Genomic DNA, 16,184 nt, shown 5'->3' with positions numbered 1-16,184 from the left:
CTAGGCCGGCAGTTGTAGCTCCAATTCAGTCCCTAGCCTGGGACCTTCCATATGCCCTGAGTGTGGCCCTAAAAAGCCGAAAAGAAAAAAAGGAAGTGACATAAGAAAATGACACTAACTTCAAGAGGGAATTCTGAGAGGTGGAAGCAGAGCAAACGACCCATTGTGTAGATCTAGTTTCCTAGACCCTGAAAGTCCCCTATAAATAGGTTCAAGTCTCCTTACTACAGTCTCATTTGTTCTATAACTGGTTCCTTTTCCAAAACAGACAATAATTCTAAGTTATAACAAAGGGTTACCCACTGATTGGATAAAGTGAAAAGCTGTAACAGAATTCTAATCTCTTGGGAGTAAATATTTATGATAAGAAGTTAGAGTTCCCGTCGTGGCGCAGTGGTTAACAAATCCGACTAAGAACCATGAGGCTGCGGGTTCGATCCCTGGCCTTGCTCAGTGGGTTAAGGATCTGGCATTGCTGTGAGCTGTGGCGTGGGGTCGCAGACATGGCTCAGATCCCAGGTTGCTGTGGCTCTGGTGTAGGCCAGCGTCTATAGCTCTCATTAGACCCTTAGCCTGGGAACCTCCATATGCTGCAGAAGCGGCTCAAGAAAAGGCAAAGAGACCAAAAAAAAAAAAAAAAAGAGTTAGTATCATCTCTCCCACAACATTTTTTTTTTTTTTTTTGTCTTTTGCCATTTGTTGGGCCGCTCCTGCGACATATGGAGGTTCTCAGGTCTAATCGGAGCTGTTGACACCAGCCTACGCCAGAGCCACAGCAACGCTGGATCCGAGCCGCGTCTGCGACCTACACCACAGCTCACGGCAACGCCGGATCATTAACCCACTGAGCAAGGGCAGGGATCAAACCCGCAACCTCATGGTTCCTAGTCGGATTCGTTAACCACTGAGCCACGACGGGAACTCCTTTCCCACAACATTTAAGTCCACACTTTAAAGAAGAGAAAGCCCACATACGCTGAAAATTATACATGAAGCAGGCCTGTGCAGCGATCATCCATTCTGCTCTGGTCTCACAGAAGATAGCAATGTTGGTCTTCGGCTTCTGACCCAACATCTGTAAGCCATTTCCAAAATTAGAAGCTCTAACAAAGACTTCTTCATAGGACAGCCAATTATAGTTCCCAAGAATAACCTGATAAAATAAAAAAAAACATACAAATAGCTTTTAATACAACGAAAATATTAATTTCTAGAAAGAAGCCAGGATGTGTTTCAAATTTTGACCAACCAGAAAGCTATGTATGTAAACTATTTGGTTATAACAAAAAGCTAGAAAGTGAGTTTCAAGTAAAAAGTCTATTTTGAAAATTAGTTATTTTGTGATATCTTCTGTAACAACTCAAATCTTTTGCTGAATCTTTAACTGTAATGGGGGGAGTCTTTTAAAAAATACTCAGGGTTTGATGGGATCTTAAAAGCCAACTTTCTGGCCAAAGGCATGTATGTTAATAACTCATTCACAGATTCATTTACTTAAACAATTTAGATGTTAGTTTACAATTTAGCTTAGTGTCAGGTAAAAGTGATACCACAATTTTACTTTCCCTCTACTTAAGAGTTCCTGTATTTCAGTATCAGCTACTAAATGACTCACAAACAGAAACCTGCCAGGCCCAAGCTAACAGAACTAGTTGTTCAATTTGAATTGCTGCATCTAAATCAGATAAGCAAAGTAAACAAGTCTCTATTTATACAATGAGGTGAGGACTAGCTATACTATTCACCAAAGTCCCTCTGTTCAGCGCTCACTGGCACGGCATGGCTTTCAGCATTTCATTTGTTCTTACCAAAAGTGCCTCTTTGAATTTTTGCCAACTTAAATCAGACCCCAAATCCCCAATTATATATAGATAAGAAGCTGCTCTCACTGCAAAAATATATACGCTGTTCTCAAACATGGCTGCATCATTAACATATGCCTCACAAACCTTAAAACCATCTAACTATATCCATTTTCTAAAATGCATATAACATTTACGTGATTTCTAGAAACAAGAGGTTGGATGGAGATAAAAATGGAAAAGCAGGTAAATACTGCCCTCTAGTGTCCTATTCCAAACTGGACCAGAGAAATAAATTCTTGTTTTGATGGATAAAGCAAACTGAATTTAAAAATAATTAACTTGTCATCCCAAATTCCCACCTGGCTCTGCACCCCCATGAAATGCTCAGCACGGGGAGCTCCAATGACTTCAAAAGGAGCTCTCTGGGGGTGAGAAGACAGGTGAGAATTTGGCCAGGAGCTGGATTACAATTATTAAGAATTTTACTCTCCAAAGATAAGCATGAGCTACCTCCTAGATTCTAGAATCTAAATAATAGGTTTTATAACTTTCAGAGTTCTGAAAAAGCTATAGATATGTAATCCAAATATGCCAAACCATATGATGGTGCCACCATGTGGCACAGAACTCAGGCCATGAGCTTAATTCAAGTGTCATCAAAATCTGAATCTCAGTTACTTCTTTAAAAAACACTCGATTTTCTAGCAGTGATCTTTCCCATAAAGATTACATTTAAGGGACCCCTATCTACTGCACAATTATATATGGTTTGTGCGAGAAAAGGTTTCTAATCCTAACTTTGTCCCTATGGTCAGCCCACTCTCAGATTTAACACATGCATTTATTCTCTGCCTATACTGTTGAACGCTGCTGAAGAACACCGACCTTATTAAATCCAGGACCACAGATCTCACCAGCCAGCAATCCTACTAAGCTTCTCTGGTATATACATTCATGTTCTCACCCACTGAAATGGCTATTTGAAATCTTCTCTCTACCCAAATATCACCCTCCCGCTGCACAACCCTGTCCCACTGCAGAGCGCGTTCGTTAACCAAATTTTCGCAAAGCTGGCTCCTCCATGTCCTTCAAGCCTCCACTTAAGCCATCACTTACCCAGAGTGGCTATCCCTCATCTCCAATCAGCTTTATTTCTTCACAATGGTTATTAAATCTGTCAATTTACTATTTATCGTCTCTCTTCCTCCCATACAAATACAAGATCCAGAGAGGGGTAATCTAATCTGTGTGTTTTATTCAATACTGTCTCCTAGTGCCTAGCTCAGTACCTAGCACAGAGTAGGCACTCAGCAATTATTTGCTAAATGTGTGGAATGGACCGATTAACAAAACAATCTCAATTCACTCTGAGCCTGGAGTTTTCAACCCCTCCTCCAGCAGCCTCATTTTTGGGGCCTGTGCCATGCAGAAGTTCCCAGGCCAGGGACTGAACCTGTGACACAGCTATAACCTGTGCTGCAGCAGCGGTAGCCCTGAATTTTTAACCCACTGCACCACAAGAGAACTTCCCAGCAGCCTCTTTTTTTGGTCTTTTTAGGGCCACACCCAAGGCCTATGGAGGTTCCCAGGCTAGGGGTCAAAACAGAACTGTAGCCACAGCCACAGCAATGCCAAATCCAAGCTGTGTCTGCGACCTATACCACAGCTCACAGCAATGCCAGATCCTTAACCCACTGAGCGAAGCCAGGGATTCAACCTTCATCCTCATGGATGGTAATCAGATTCGTTTCCTCTGAGCAATGAGAGGAACTCCCGGAGCAGCCTCATTTTTAAAAAGACTGCTTTGTTTAAAAAGTCTACATCTGCAGTTCCCATCTTAGCTGCAGCTCAGATTCGACCCCAAGCTCAGGAACTTCCATATGCCTAGGGTGCAGCCCTAAAAAAGCAACAAAAAAGTTCATATCCACCTGATCGTTAACCCCCATGGCTTCTTTTGTTCTGAAGACCATTTTTAATCACATACACCCTTTGCTACCACCCCTTAAATATTACCAGTGACTCACAAGACATAAATAAGTTCGGCTGTCTGAAGAATCAGGAAAAGGAATGACACTGACGATTTACTACTGTTTACTGTGTACTAGGTACACTGCAAGTAATTCTCACGATAACTGATAGTGACTATTATCCCTATTTTACAGATGAGAATACCGAGGCATAGTGCAACTAAGTGTAACTTACTCAAAATCCCACAGCTATTAAGTGATGGATTAGAATATGAGCCTAGGTAGACTCTTTGCAGAATCTAAGTACTAAATCACAATGTTTTAATTGCAACTATGGAAAGAAGATAGGCTGTTACTGGGCAGGTAAGGTGGCCTGATTAACAGTTGTAAAAGATCCTTTCAACTGCTGTGTTTAAGTGAATTATAGTACAAAGAGTGGAAGCAGAAGGCCTGTTTATTAAAAACAAAAAAACAAACCAAAAAAACTGGTGCAATGGGTTAAAATTATCTGGTGTTGCTGCAGCTGCAGCATAGGTCATAAAAAAGGCCATAAAATAAAAGGGAATCAGACTCCTTATTTTTTTGACTTGAGCCACTGGTACACAATGGTGCCCTTAACTAACAGGGGAATGACAGGGAGAGGAACAAGTGTGGAAAGAAAAACCAAGAGTTCTGGCTGGGGAGAGCATTAATATAATAACCACACCACAAATTCTGGCCAAAAAGATTGGCCAATTAATCTTGTAAATGTCCTAATGTGCCAAAAAATGAATGTCATCACACATGCAGATAGGATAAAAACATAAATCTAGAAAGAAACACCACAAAAGTGGGTAATAAGAGGAAAAGGAAGTTAAGTCAACTTCTGAGGAGAGAAATAAGTATTTCTACTCTCAATCAATTTAGAGAGAATGTCATATGAAATCTTTAAGCACTACGATTGCATAATTCTATTTTCTTCTCGCTAATGTGTGTAAAATACCTAAGAAAAAAACATAAGCTATCTCTGGTAATTACATCACTAAATCTTTGAGCTGGTCTATGTTTTCTGTTTCACAAAATTACTTTTATTATTTGCAACTTTATTCTATTTCAGGTACATTTATTCTAAAGATGTTCTAGAAACCAATCATTTCATTGTTCTTCATTTCAAAAGACAGTACAAGCATTTGCTACTGAGAAGGCTGGATTCAGGAGCTACTGACACATGTCCTATATGCTTCTTAGTTTTATAAACCATATGAAACTTAAAATGATGGCACAATAGTCTTGGAAAAGCTTGTCAAGCCTCAAGAACAGAGCAGCCTCTGCTTCTTTGCCATCTGTTTTTCTACTTGTGCCCCTAGAGGGACCCATCTTGGTGAAGCCGATGGTCATGCGGTCATGTGGACATAAAATTACAGCAGAATCATCATTACTCTCTTTTCTGCCACTTATCTTCCCTTGGGTGCATAAAACAAGATTCTTAGGATAATATGGAAACAAAGCTTCAGAGTCCACTGATTTGAAAAAAAGGTCTGAGTATCTTTGTTTGAACCATACCAGACACATTCCAGGGTTAATCCCCAAAGCTCAGTCCCCCAAAACAGAGAGAAAACTTTTAGATGTTGCTAATCATTAGTTTTCCAATATAAGATTATCTTCAAATATGGAAACTATTACAGGATACACTCCATCAAAAATATGTCTGTGTCCCACTCACAGACAGTACTCTGGGCTAAGGCCACACCGCCTAAGCAACTCCCCTCTGACAACCAAGTGCAGGTCATAAAAGGTCCCCTTAACACTATTTTCCATAGCAGGTGCTGCTACTGCTGCAGTAACAATGCATGTAAGTAAGAAACCAAGAGGAGGGGGGAAGCCTAGCTTGTTTTGACACGCAGTGGCGGTGCCCCCTGACCCCTCCACCCCAAGTCTGCAGAGCGCTGTACAGTTGCAGTGGAGGCCAAGTGAAACCGAAGTCTTAGGTAACCAGTGGTATGGTACCCTTTCTTCTTAAGTAAGGCTAACAGAAAATATGTGCTTCATTTATGATACACAAAACCTAAAAGTTTTACTTTCCCTATGAATCTAATTTCAAACAAGAAAAATATAATGTGTTTTCTAGACCAGAGATAATACAGACTTCTGAAAAAAGTTCAATGGATCACAAATGCGAATTTGATGGCAAATGTCAATGGTATCTGGGGTGATGTAGCACAGACAGAAAAGACTGTAACTGAACTTTTTCTCAGCTTCTAACTTTCCCATTGGTGCTCAAATACTTTTCTATCGAATAAATACTGAATAAAAGGGCACCTTAGTCAGGACAGGGAGGAAAGAGCCACATAGACTTACACACACACACACACACACACACACACACACACAACACGGACACACAACAGACTTTCCATTTGTCCACTGTGTTATCAGGTCACATTTAAGGAACAATTATGTTAGCTATAGGATTTTATGTTGTCCTAATTATACTGATACCTGAATTAAGAAGAAACTGCATATTCACCCTAATTTCCTCCTTTTTAGATACTTGGGAACTAGACTGTTGCTATGAGTACTCAATGACTGAAAGACAGCTAGCTCCATAAAATGCATGTAATACATGTGGGAAAAATTAAGCTTCCTGCTAAAATAGGATTTCTGCTACATATACTTACATTAATAGTAAGAGAACCCAATCTTTGAATTCAAATAGCAGTAGGGATTGTCAAAAGACAAAAATGAATATGTAGTTTAGATATGAGGAGGATAGAAAAAAAGGTAGAACAGTGGAAAACTTTAGCACCAAAAAATGTAGTGTTTTCAGCACCTTTTATTAACTACCCAATCTCTCAAAGACAGAATCAAGGGTGCTACCATAAAAAGTAGCAACTAAATGTGACAAGAATCAGACAGCATTATGACAGCATTTTTCAAATTATCACCTATAGGCTAAAGAACAGTAAAAACATGCTTAACTACATGGCTTCCATTTCTCGGGATGCACTATTAACTAACCCCAGCTAGATCTTAAGTTAATACAGGAAAAAAAAAAAAAATCATTTGGCATTCCCGTCGTGGTGCAGTAGTTAACGAATCCAACTAGGAACCATGAGGTTGCAGGTTCGATCCCTGACCTTGCTCAGTGGGTTAAAGATCCGGCGTTGCGGTGAGCTGTGGTGTAGAGGTCGCAGATGTGGCTCAGATCCCGCGTTGCTGTGGCTCTGGTGTAGGCCCATCTACAGCTCCGATTAGACCCCTAGCCTGGGAACCTCCATATGCCACGGGAAGCAGCCCTAGAAGGGGCAAAAGACAAAAAAAAAAAAAAAAAATAACGTAAGTGAGGCAAAACTAAGTCAGCAAAAGAAATAGGAAACACATCTTACAAGTAGAGTGACCACAAAATTTACTCAAATCATCTTCAGACTGTAATGTAAGGGGGCACTATTCATGTCTGAACCGGTAAAACAAGATTAAAGCATCCCTCTAGTTGAAGGTCAGGAACACATACAGATTCTGTTGTCAAGAGTTAAAATAATGTTCTTAATTTCTGAGTTACTGACATTAACTTGCTTGCCATATGCTTTATGTTTAGAAGATGGTGACTGGAATTTGTATGGCAAGTGGCTAAATTATAGACCATTAATTTAAAACAACCTCACACTCACCGCCCCACCACACACGCACACATTCGCCCTGCAGTAACAGAAAGGAATCTGAGCATTTCACTCCATAGCTGTAATTATCCGGACTCTCCTCCAAGATGTGAGAGTTCCCTCATGACTGACAGGAAAAAGGCAACTGGGGTCAGGATGTAGTCGGGGAAAAAAAGGATAAGAAAAAACAACTTTGCCTGAACACGTTTAAACCTAAAACCTAACCAAATTATCAATTAACCACAGATGATCTACCTACCTCTAAAAAATCTTTATCTTCAATTTTCACCAAGCAGAGCTTCAAGAACAGTTTATAAGAAAGGCATGTACCCAAGGTCATGAACAGCATTTTCATGCCATTTCTATACTTATCCTTCACAGTGCTACGTGACTCCATGATGTAACTCTTTATATTCACTCATATGACTCTGCCCACTAAACGCCCAAGATAATAAAAGCTAAAGCGTCTATACTAGATGCCACAAATTATTCTACACACACTTGTGTAGAATATACACATACATACTCTCTCACTATTAATCCTCTCAACAACTCCAAGTTGGGATTAGTTTAACCCTGAGTTCTAGTCCCAGCTTCACTACCTGCCAGCTATAATGCCCTTGGGCAAGTCAGATGTTCTATCTGCGCCTCACTCGTGTTACCGTCTTGGGGTGGGGGGGGGTGTCCTAATAACACTAACCGGCTGGTCTACTGTAAATCTTAAACAAGGTGAAATAGGTAAAGCTCTTAAAACAGCCTGGTTCATAAGGAATGCTAATAAGTGTCAGCAATGATCATTACCTCCATGTTACAGATAAAGAAACTGAGGCAAATTTGTTAAGTAGCTTTTCCAAAGTCACACAGCTAGGAAGTGGCAAAGCGAAGATTCAAACCCATAGCCTGCTTCTAGAGTCCAGGCTCTTAACCACTATGCTACCCCTCCTCTAAGGATGTCTTATCCTCTGTTTCAAATCAACAATGGCAAGTTTTTATATATTTATTTTTACAAGTTCTTTAAAAACCATGCATATGCCATAACCAAAGTACCAAGATAGTAAGCATCCAACAGAACCTAAATTACAATCAGAAAAAGCAAGCCACACCCCAGAACCCACAGCAATCTCAAGCATACACGTGTGCTTCTAGATCTACCAGGGAATATAGCTGCAAATGCCAAAGAGCCCAAACATTCTATTCCAAGTCCTGGAACACAGTCAGGTACAGAAGTAGCCCACACTAGAGGATGATCTCAGTATCTCTGTAAAATCTGGAACAAATCCATGCTGGAGTCACAGAAAGAGGTTAGTGCAGAGCCTAGTCTCCTTCTACGGTTTCTCCTCCTACATCAGCAAATTCCAGAAGAAGCAGGTCATGCTTGCCCTTTGCCACCATTTCTAAGCATACATTTTATTCAGAGGGAACTCAAAGGCAATGAAAGATCACGTTACCTTTTTAAAAATTTTTCCATTTGGCTGCACTTCATCTTCCTCATTTAAAACTTCACGTGTTCCCAAAAGACTCTTGTCCTTGAATTTGTTTTTTGCATGCATAAAAACTTTATCTAGCGTATCACATCCAGGGTATAATACTGAAGCCAAACCATCCAAGCTGTTAACAGATCTGTATGCAGACTCAGGTTTTGAATTTACAGGCTTTGCTTTAATGCGGTTTGATTTTTCTTGCCTTGACTCAGATAAAAAATAATATGGAATGTATGTTAAAATAGTATAAAGTGATATTATAAAATGTATGAAATACAAAAGAATGGGATTGATGGTGTGTTTTAGCTTCATTGTAGATGGTTTTGAAGATACGTGGTTATTCATAGTGCTCAAAAAGTAGAATTAACAGATTTCTGTAAGAATCTAGAAGGAAGAGAAAGAAAGTTTATTAGTCAAAAACCATTCTTAAATAACTTTAAAAGAAAAGGTCTTTATATTAGATAGGCAGACAATTGTTTCCCAATAAGCAGCAGCTAGTATACTGGCCGCCAGCAATGTCCTGGCCACTCCTGTATTTGTAGGACACTCATTTGTGCCCTCCTGATTAACAATGGGATTTCCACAAAAAGTTTCCACATCATTCTGTAAACAGGTGGCTTTTCCAATCTAACACCCAGTATCAAAAAATACTTCCCAGCGGTGAGGAGGAAGCAGCTAGAAGACCTACATCAGATGGAGACCAACCGCGCACCCATTTCCTGTCCTTCAGGGTCCCATTCCATTGGGGACGGCAAACACTTTGCACACAGGCCACGTTCTCCTCCCTCATGGCTCTCACAGCCACTGCTAAATCAGCACTGCTTTCTTTTCCAGGAAAACCCATTCTTTACTTCAAGCGGTGAGCAATTAGAGTTGGCAAACAAGACAAATTCTCTTTCCATTGTAATTCTAGATATTTTTCAATTCAGGCAGGTTAAATTTTGAAGCAAGAAGGTAGTAACTTTGGTCATTTTACACGATGCATTTGTCAGACGTACTGAGAATCTACTATGTGTTAAGACAGTACTCTAAGTACAGGGATTATCACAGTCTCTTCTCTCTCGCAACCTATACCTTCCTTGGGAGAGGCAGACAAATCCATCCATATATGCATGTCACAGTGAGAAACTCTACAGGGAAAACAAACACCATAGGGAAATGCTAAGTGACTGGGCAGGGCTGGAGAGACACTCCGGCCAGTGAGATATGAGCTGAGACCTAGAGGAAGAGGGAGAGTGCAGGAGAAGAGCACTAGGCAGAGGAAACAGCCTTTGTATGGTAAGTAAGGAATAACAGCATTTTTGAAGAAACAAGACTGAAGCAAACTACTGACTACTGCACCCAGCTCCAAATCCATAGAAGGACTATGACTTCTAGCATTTTTTATCTCCATGCTATAGAAATTCTATTCCAGGAAAGTATAGCCAAGATACCTGAGGAATCCCTTCTTTCCACCAGTCCCCACTCACAGGCAGAAGCTCTATCACAAATGCAGCAGGCCAAGAAACTAGGCACCTTGGTTCCTAAGGTAGATTCAGGGAGAGGTGCTCCCGAGACCTGTGGCTACATCCACAACCCAGGACCCAACTCAGATGTTCTCCACAGGCCAGAGAAGGAGGCTGTAAGAACAGAGAACCCCTAAGCAACCCCTAAGAGGTCTAACCTTAGTTGGAACTGAGAATGGAGAAATTCAAGCCTAATGGCACTTTGGGAAACAATGGAGACTTCTGGTGACTAAGATGAGGCTGGCAGTTCCAGTAGAGAAACAAACAAAAGAACATATCAAGAGAAGTTCAGAGGAGTCGGGGAAAGAGACACTAGGAAGAAACCTCCTAGAGCCAGGGCAGCTGAAAGGCTGGCCTCAAATACAATCCCCATGGAGGCCATCTAATTTAACTGGATCACACTGTCCGGCAATTGCCCCAGGGCTTTGTTCAAAACAATAAAACAATTGGCTAGCTATCAGCAGAGAGTACTTGCTGGATGTGGTGCCAACAGAGGCAGATCAGGGAGACCGTTCAAGAGCTCTACTAACGTCAAGCTGTCATCCGCTGAAGAGGGCACTTCGAAGTAACTGTGTGTGTCCCAAGGCTGTTCCCTCAAAGGACTACCATCAGAGGATGCACACTGCAGAAAAAGTAAACTCCAAAACAGGCCAGCTAAGTCACTAAAACAAACAAGAAAACAATACAAGAAGATGTGTGGGGGGGAGTAATTAATATTCAGAGCTGCTAAATATCTAAATATATAAAATGCCCAGTTTACACAAACTCTGAAACTTCACACGATATGAAACACCTCCAAATTTGCCTACACAGGGCTGGTGAGAAGCCAAGATACCCAACTGGTCTCTGGGCTCTGTCCACCACTCCAAGCTCTTCTCTCGACAATGTACTGTGTGGTACCCTGGAGGATGAGCCCAGAGAATCTAGATTTCAGCCAGAAAAGGCTGGAGGTTTCTGTACAGAAAGACAGCACAAAAAAAACAATGGTCCTGCTACTTCCAGGACATCAGAGCTTAAAGAAGAGATGACCCTTAATAGCCCAGGAGAATGATGTTAACTCACCAAGTACTCTGAAATTTAATTCTGCATATTTGTATTTTGAACTAAAAAAATCATGATTTTAAAAAATACCTTTACCCACAGACTTGACTAATACAGACACTCCTAAAGAATCCATCCACTGAAAAACTAACAGAACAAAGAGTTCGGCAAAGGTTGCCAAATAGAATATGAATATACAAAAATCAATTGTATTTCCACACACTAGCCATGGATAATCAGAAAATGAAGAATTGTATTTACCACACTTTCAAAAATATTTAGGTTAGATAATAACAGGAAGTGAAAAATGTGTAATATGAAAACCATAAAATATTGTTTAAAGATATTTAAGACCTAAGTAAATAGAAAACATCCAATTTATGGATTCTAAGGCTTAATATTGTTAAAATGGCAACATTCCTCAAACTGACGTATAGATTCGACACAATCGTTATCAAAGTCTCTGCTGACTTTTATATGGAATTTTGTAAGCTGATCCTAAAACTCACAGGGACATTCAAGGTAGCTAGAACAGCCAAAACTTTTTAAAAAGAACAAAAATCTCAAAAAAGAACAAAGTTGAAAGGCTAATACATCTCAATTTCAAAACTTATTAGAAAGCAATAGTAATCAAGATAGTGTGTTAACTAGCAAAAGGACATATAGATCAATGGAATAAAATTGAGAGTCCAGAAATACACCTTCCTGTTATAGACAACCAACTTTTTAAAAAATAGCCAAAAAATTAAATAGGGAAAAAATAGTCTTTTCAACAAATGATGGAGTTCCCGTCATGGCACAGTGGTTAACGAATCCGACTAGGAACCATGAGGTTGCGGGTTCGGTCCCTGGCCTTGCTCAGTGGGTTAACGATCCGGCGTTGCCGTGAGCTGTGGTGTAGGTCACAGATGCGGCTCAGATCTGGTGTTGCTGTGGCTCTGGTGTAGGCCGGCAGCTACAGCTCTGATAAGACCCCTAGCCTGGGAACCTCCATATGCTGCAGGAAGCGGCCCTATAGAAAAAAAAAAAAAAAAAAAAAAAAAACACACACTCAAAAATGATGCTGGAACAACTGGATATCTACACATAAAACAATGAAAATGCACCCCTTTTACCATACAGAAAAAAATTAACTTAAAATGGATCACAGGCCTAAATATAAGAGCCAAAACTATAAAACTTAGTAAGTACTAATCAGTGAGTATACACAGTGTTTCAGGAAGAGAAGAGTAAATGGTAGAGGCTAGTTCTGCTTTTCTGAGAAGTTCTCTTGGACCAAACAGCAATTTATTATGATTTTAAAAGTCTGGAGGTAGGCAGAGCAGAGGAATGGAGACTTTGAAATAGATGATACCATAGCACTTGAACTAGCACCAAAAGCAACAGGTGTTCAGGAAATCACCAGCTACCCAGTAGAGCAGCATAGGGATGAGATGAGGGCAGGGTATTAAAGGTCCCAAATTTTAAAGATCAAATTGTTGTAGCCTTTGGTGCTGAGGAGGGAACTTGGGTTTGCATTCCAATGTATGCAAACACACAGTTTTAGACAATAACTGTATGTAGAGGATACCTGAAGGCAGCAGAAATTGGAGGGAAGGAAATTACATAAAAGATAAATAATCCTTTACCAGGAGTTCCCGTCGTGGTGCAGTGGATAACGAATGAGGTTGCGGGTTCGATCCCTGCCCTTGCTCAGTGGGTTAACGATCCGGCGTTGCCGTGAGCTGTGGTGTAGGTCGCAGACGCGGCTTGGATCCAGCGTTGCTGTGACTCTGGCATAGGCTGGTGGCTAAAGCTCCGATTCGACCCCTAGCCTGGGAACCTCCACATGCCGCAGGGGAGCGGCCCAAGAAATGGCAAAAAGACAAAAAAAATAAATAATCCTTTACCCCCACATCAGGAGGCTATGGTGGGTATGGCATGAAGCCAACAGTTGGGATTCCTGGCTCCTGACTGCCCAGAGGGTGGCAAGGGGTAGCAGCTATTCCTCCAGCCTTCCCAACCACTGAAATCGTTTCTGCTTAATATAGTGCAAGTGGTACTATATCTGAATCCTAATCAGAACAGTTGCAAATTAAGAGTAGAGGCAGTGAAAGGAGGGAAAATAGTTTTGGTGCCTTCAACTGGGAGACCAAAGACAGAAACATAAACCACGAAAAGGTCAGTCAGCGGTTGGATGACTGGTGGAAAGGAGATGAATACAAGTCTTGAAAAGCATGGGTTTAAGATGTCTGTGAGTCATCCAAATACACTGTCAAAGTTAAGAGGGGTCAGAGCTGCCCAAAGAGGCCACAAAGGAAATCTCCAAGATCAAGTTCAAGGACAGAAAACTTTTGGAAGCAAACCAATGCCAAGACTGAGAGAAGGAAAATCCCACTGGAAAAGACCAATAAAGTAGGAGAACTTGGAGGGCAATGTCGTGAAAGCAAAAGCAGGTCAGAGCCAAGCAATGTCAAACACAGCCTAGATGTATTAGCCACATGCAATTAAGACATTTAATTTTTCCAAAGTGTTTCAGATAAACTAGGTAAAGTAACAAAACTAGCCAACTGCTATCGCAAACGTAGACTAGTGTCAATGGAAAAGTTGCACAGCTGAAAAGTTTAGAATTATGTTTTACTCAGTGGACATACTGAGGACTTAAGCCCAGAGGACAGACTCTCAGATAGCTCTGAAGGTCTGTTCCAAAGAGGTATGTGAGGAGCCAGGATATATAGGGGTTTTGAAGGGGGGGGGGAGGTAGTTGAACATCAAAAGATTTCTGCTTATTAAAGAAAAAACAAATAGCTCGAGTCAATGAGTTTATTAGCACTTTTCTATATATGGGAAGATGCAAGTGTCTGGGCCCACTGAAATCATTCCTTTGATATGCACCTTACCCATCCATGGCCAGAATTTCATTTTCCTTCTATCCTGAATCCCCTTCAGGGTACACAGTCGAGGCAGCTACAGTGGCTGATGGCTTATTTACCAATACAGCAGGTGACTTTGTCTACACTAGGTAATTAGTCATAGGTACCAGTTGCCACTTTTGGGAATATGAGTATCACCTTTCAGAAAGTAAACTTGAACCATTAAATCTGTTAATCTTTTCCTTCACATCTTCTAGGTTTCCAATCTAGTTTAAAAAGGCCTCATCCATCCCAGGGTTAAACTAACAGTACCTTACATTTTTTCTATTATCTGCATAATCTTTATATTTAGATTTTTTTTTGTCTTTTTTTTGTCTTTTTGTTGTTGTTGTTGTTATTGTTGCTATTTCTTGGGCCGCTCCTGCGGCATATGGAGGTTCCCAGGCTAGGGGTTGAATCGGAGCTGTAGCTGCCGGCCTACGCCAGAGCCACAGCAACGCGGGATCCGAGCCGCGTCTGCAACCCACACCACAGCTCACGGCAACGCCGGATCGTTAACCCACTGAGCAAGGGCAGGGACCGAACCCGCAACCTCATGGTTCCTAGTCGGATTCGTTAACCACTGCGCTACGACGGGAACTCCTATATTTAGATCTTTAATCAACATGAAGTTTATTTTCTTCACTGTGTAAGGGAGAAAACTAACGTCTTCTTTCAGATGAACTGTCTGAACTATTTATTAAATAAACTATCCTTCTATCAATTAACCAAAATGTCATCATCAATAGTAAGTTCTCATTCACACTTGGATCCATTTCTGGACACTATTCCATTTCTTGGATCCATTTGTCTACTGGTTTGCTAATACCATCCTCTACCGAAGATAGTAGATTTACAGCAATGTTTCTTCAACTGTGATCCATGGACCAATCATAATTACTTTAGGAAATATTTAAAAAGAAGATTCCTCAGACATGTCTCTTCCCCCTATCCCTTATCTTCTCAGCACCTACAAACTGAAAACTACTGGCAGACTCAGTTTTAAACAGCAACCATGTGATTTTAATATACACTAATGTTTGAGAACTACTGCTTTAAATATCAGGTAAGACCCTTATCAGCCATATTTTTCAAAATTTTCTTAACAATTCTTACAGATTATTTCCATATAAATTTTAAAGATTTAGCATTTCTGTATGATGAGACAATTGTTTAGAAAAACAAAAGAAAAATAAGATTTAGAAAAATACCACCACAAAATGTACAAAGAACTCCCATAAATTAAAAAAAAAAATTATCAAACAATGGAAAACTGAGCAAATATGTACAGAGAAGCCAAAAAAGAGGAAATGCAGGATAATACATACAGACAATATGTTCTATTTAACTTGTAATCAAGGCTAGAATGAAGCCATGCTAATTTTCATCCAATAGTTTCATAAATGCATAAAATACTACAATATCCAGAGTATACTGAAGCCAGCAATATTAAACACATACACACCCTTTGCAATCTCACACTCAGAACTCTAGTCTACAGAAAAACAAGTGCTTCTTAAGCACATATGAACGAGGATTCAATCATTCATTTATTTGCCATATACTGAACAGACTTCATACCCAGAACTGTTCCAGAGGATGCAGTCATAGTCATTAACAAAATATAACTAAATAAATAATAAATAACTAAATGAAGAGGTAACAGGCACACCAATAAGGACCTACTGTATAGCAGAGGGAACTAGTCAATATTTTGTGATAACCTATAAGGGAAAAGAATCTAAAATGTGTGTGTGTACGTGTGTGTGCGTGTGTGAAACCGAACTGCTTTACTGTACACCTGAAACTAACATTATAAATGAATAATATTTAAATTAAGAAAAAATTTTAATTCAAAG

At 40.3% G+C, this 16,184-nt stretch overlaps 1 protein-coding gene across 4 annotated transcripts in view; it reads right to left on the bottom strand.

Annotated features, from left to right (window-relative positions):
* ACSL3 (acyl-CoA synthetase long-chain family member 3) overlaps window positions 1-16,184 on the bottom strand; it is a 74,970-nt gene that overhangs the window by 24,429 nt on the left and 34,357 nt on the right. For all 4 annotated transcript variants that reach the window (XM_021074568.1, XM_021074566.1, NM_001143698.1 and 1 more), the window contains 2 exon segments: window positions 8,856-9,272; window positions 976-1,153 (listed from right to left, as the gene is read on the bottom strand). In XM_021074568.1, coding sequence (XP_020930227.1) covers window positions 976-1,153; window positions 8,856-9,233 — 556 coding nt within the window. In that variant the 5' untranslated portion in view covers window positions 9,234-9,272.

The sequence above is a fragment of the Sus scrofa genome, chromosome 15 (genome assembly GCF_000003025.6).
Source record: "Sus scrofa isolate TJ Tabasco breed Duroc chromosome 15, Sscrofa11.1, whole genome shotgun sequence".
In the NCBI taxonomy this organism is placed as follows: Eukaryota; Metazoa; Chordata; class Mammalia; order Artiodactyla; family Suidae; genus Sus; species Sus scrofa.
Note: the sequence above shows the minus strand (reverse complement) of the source record. Positions and strands in the feature narration are given on the sequence as shown.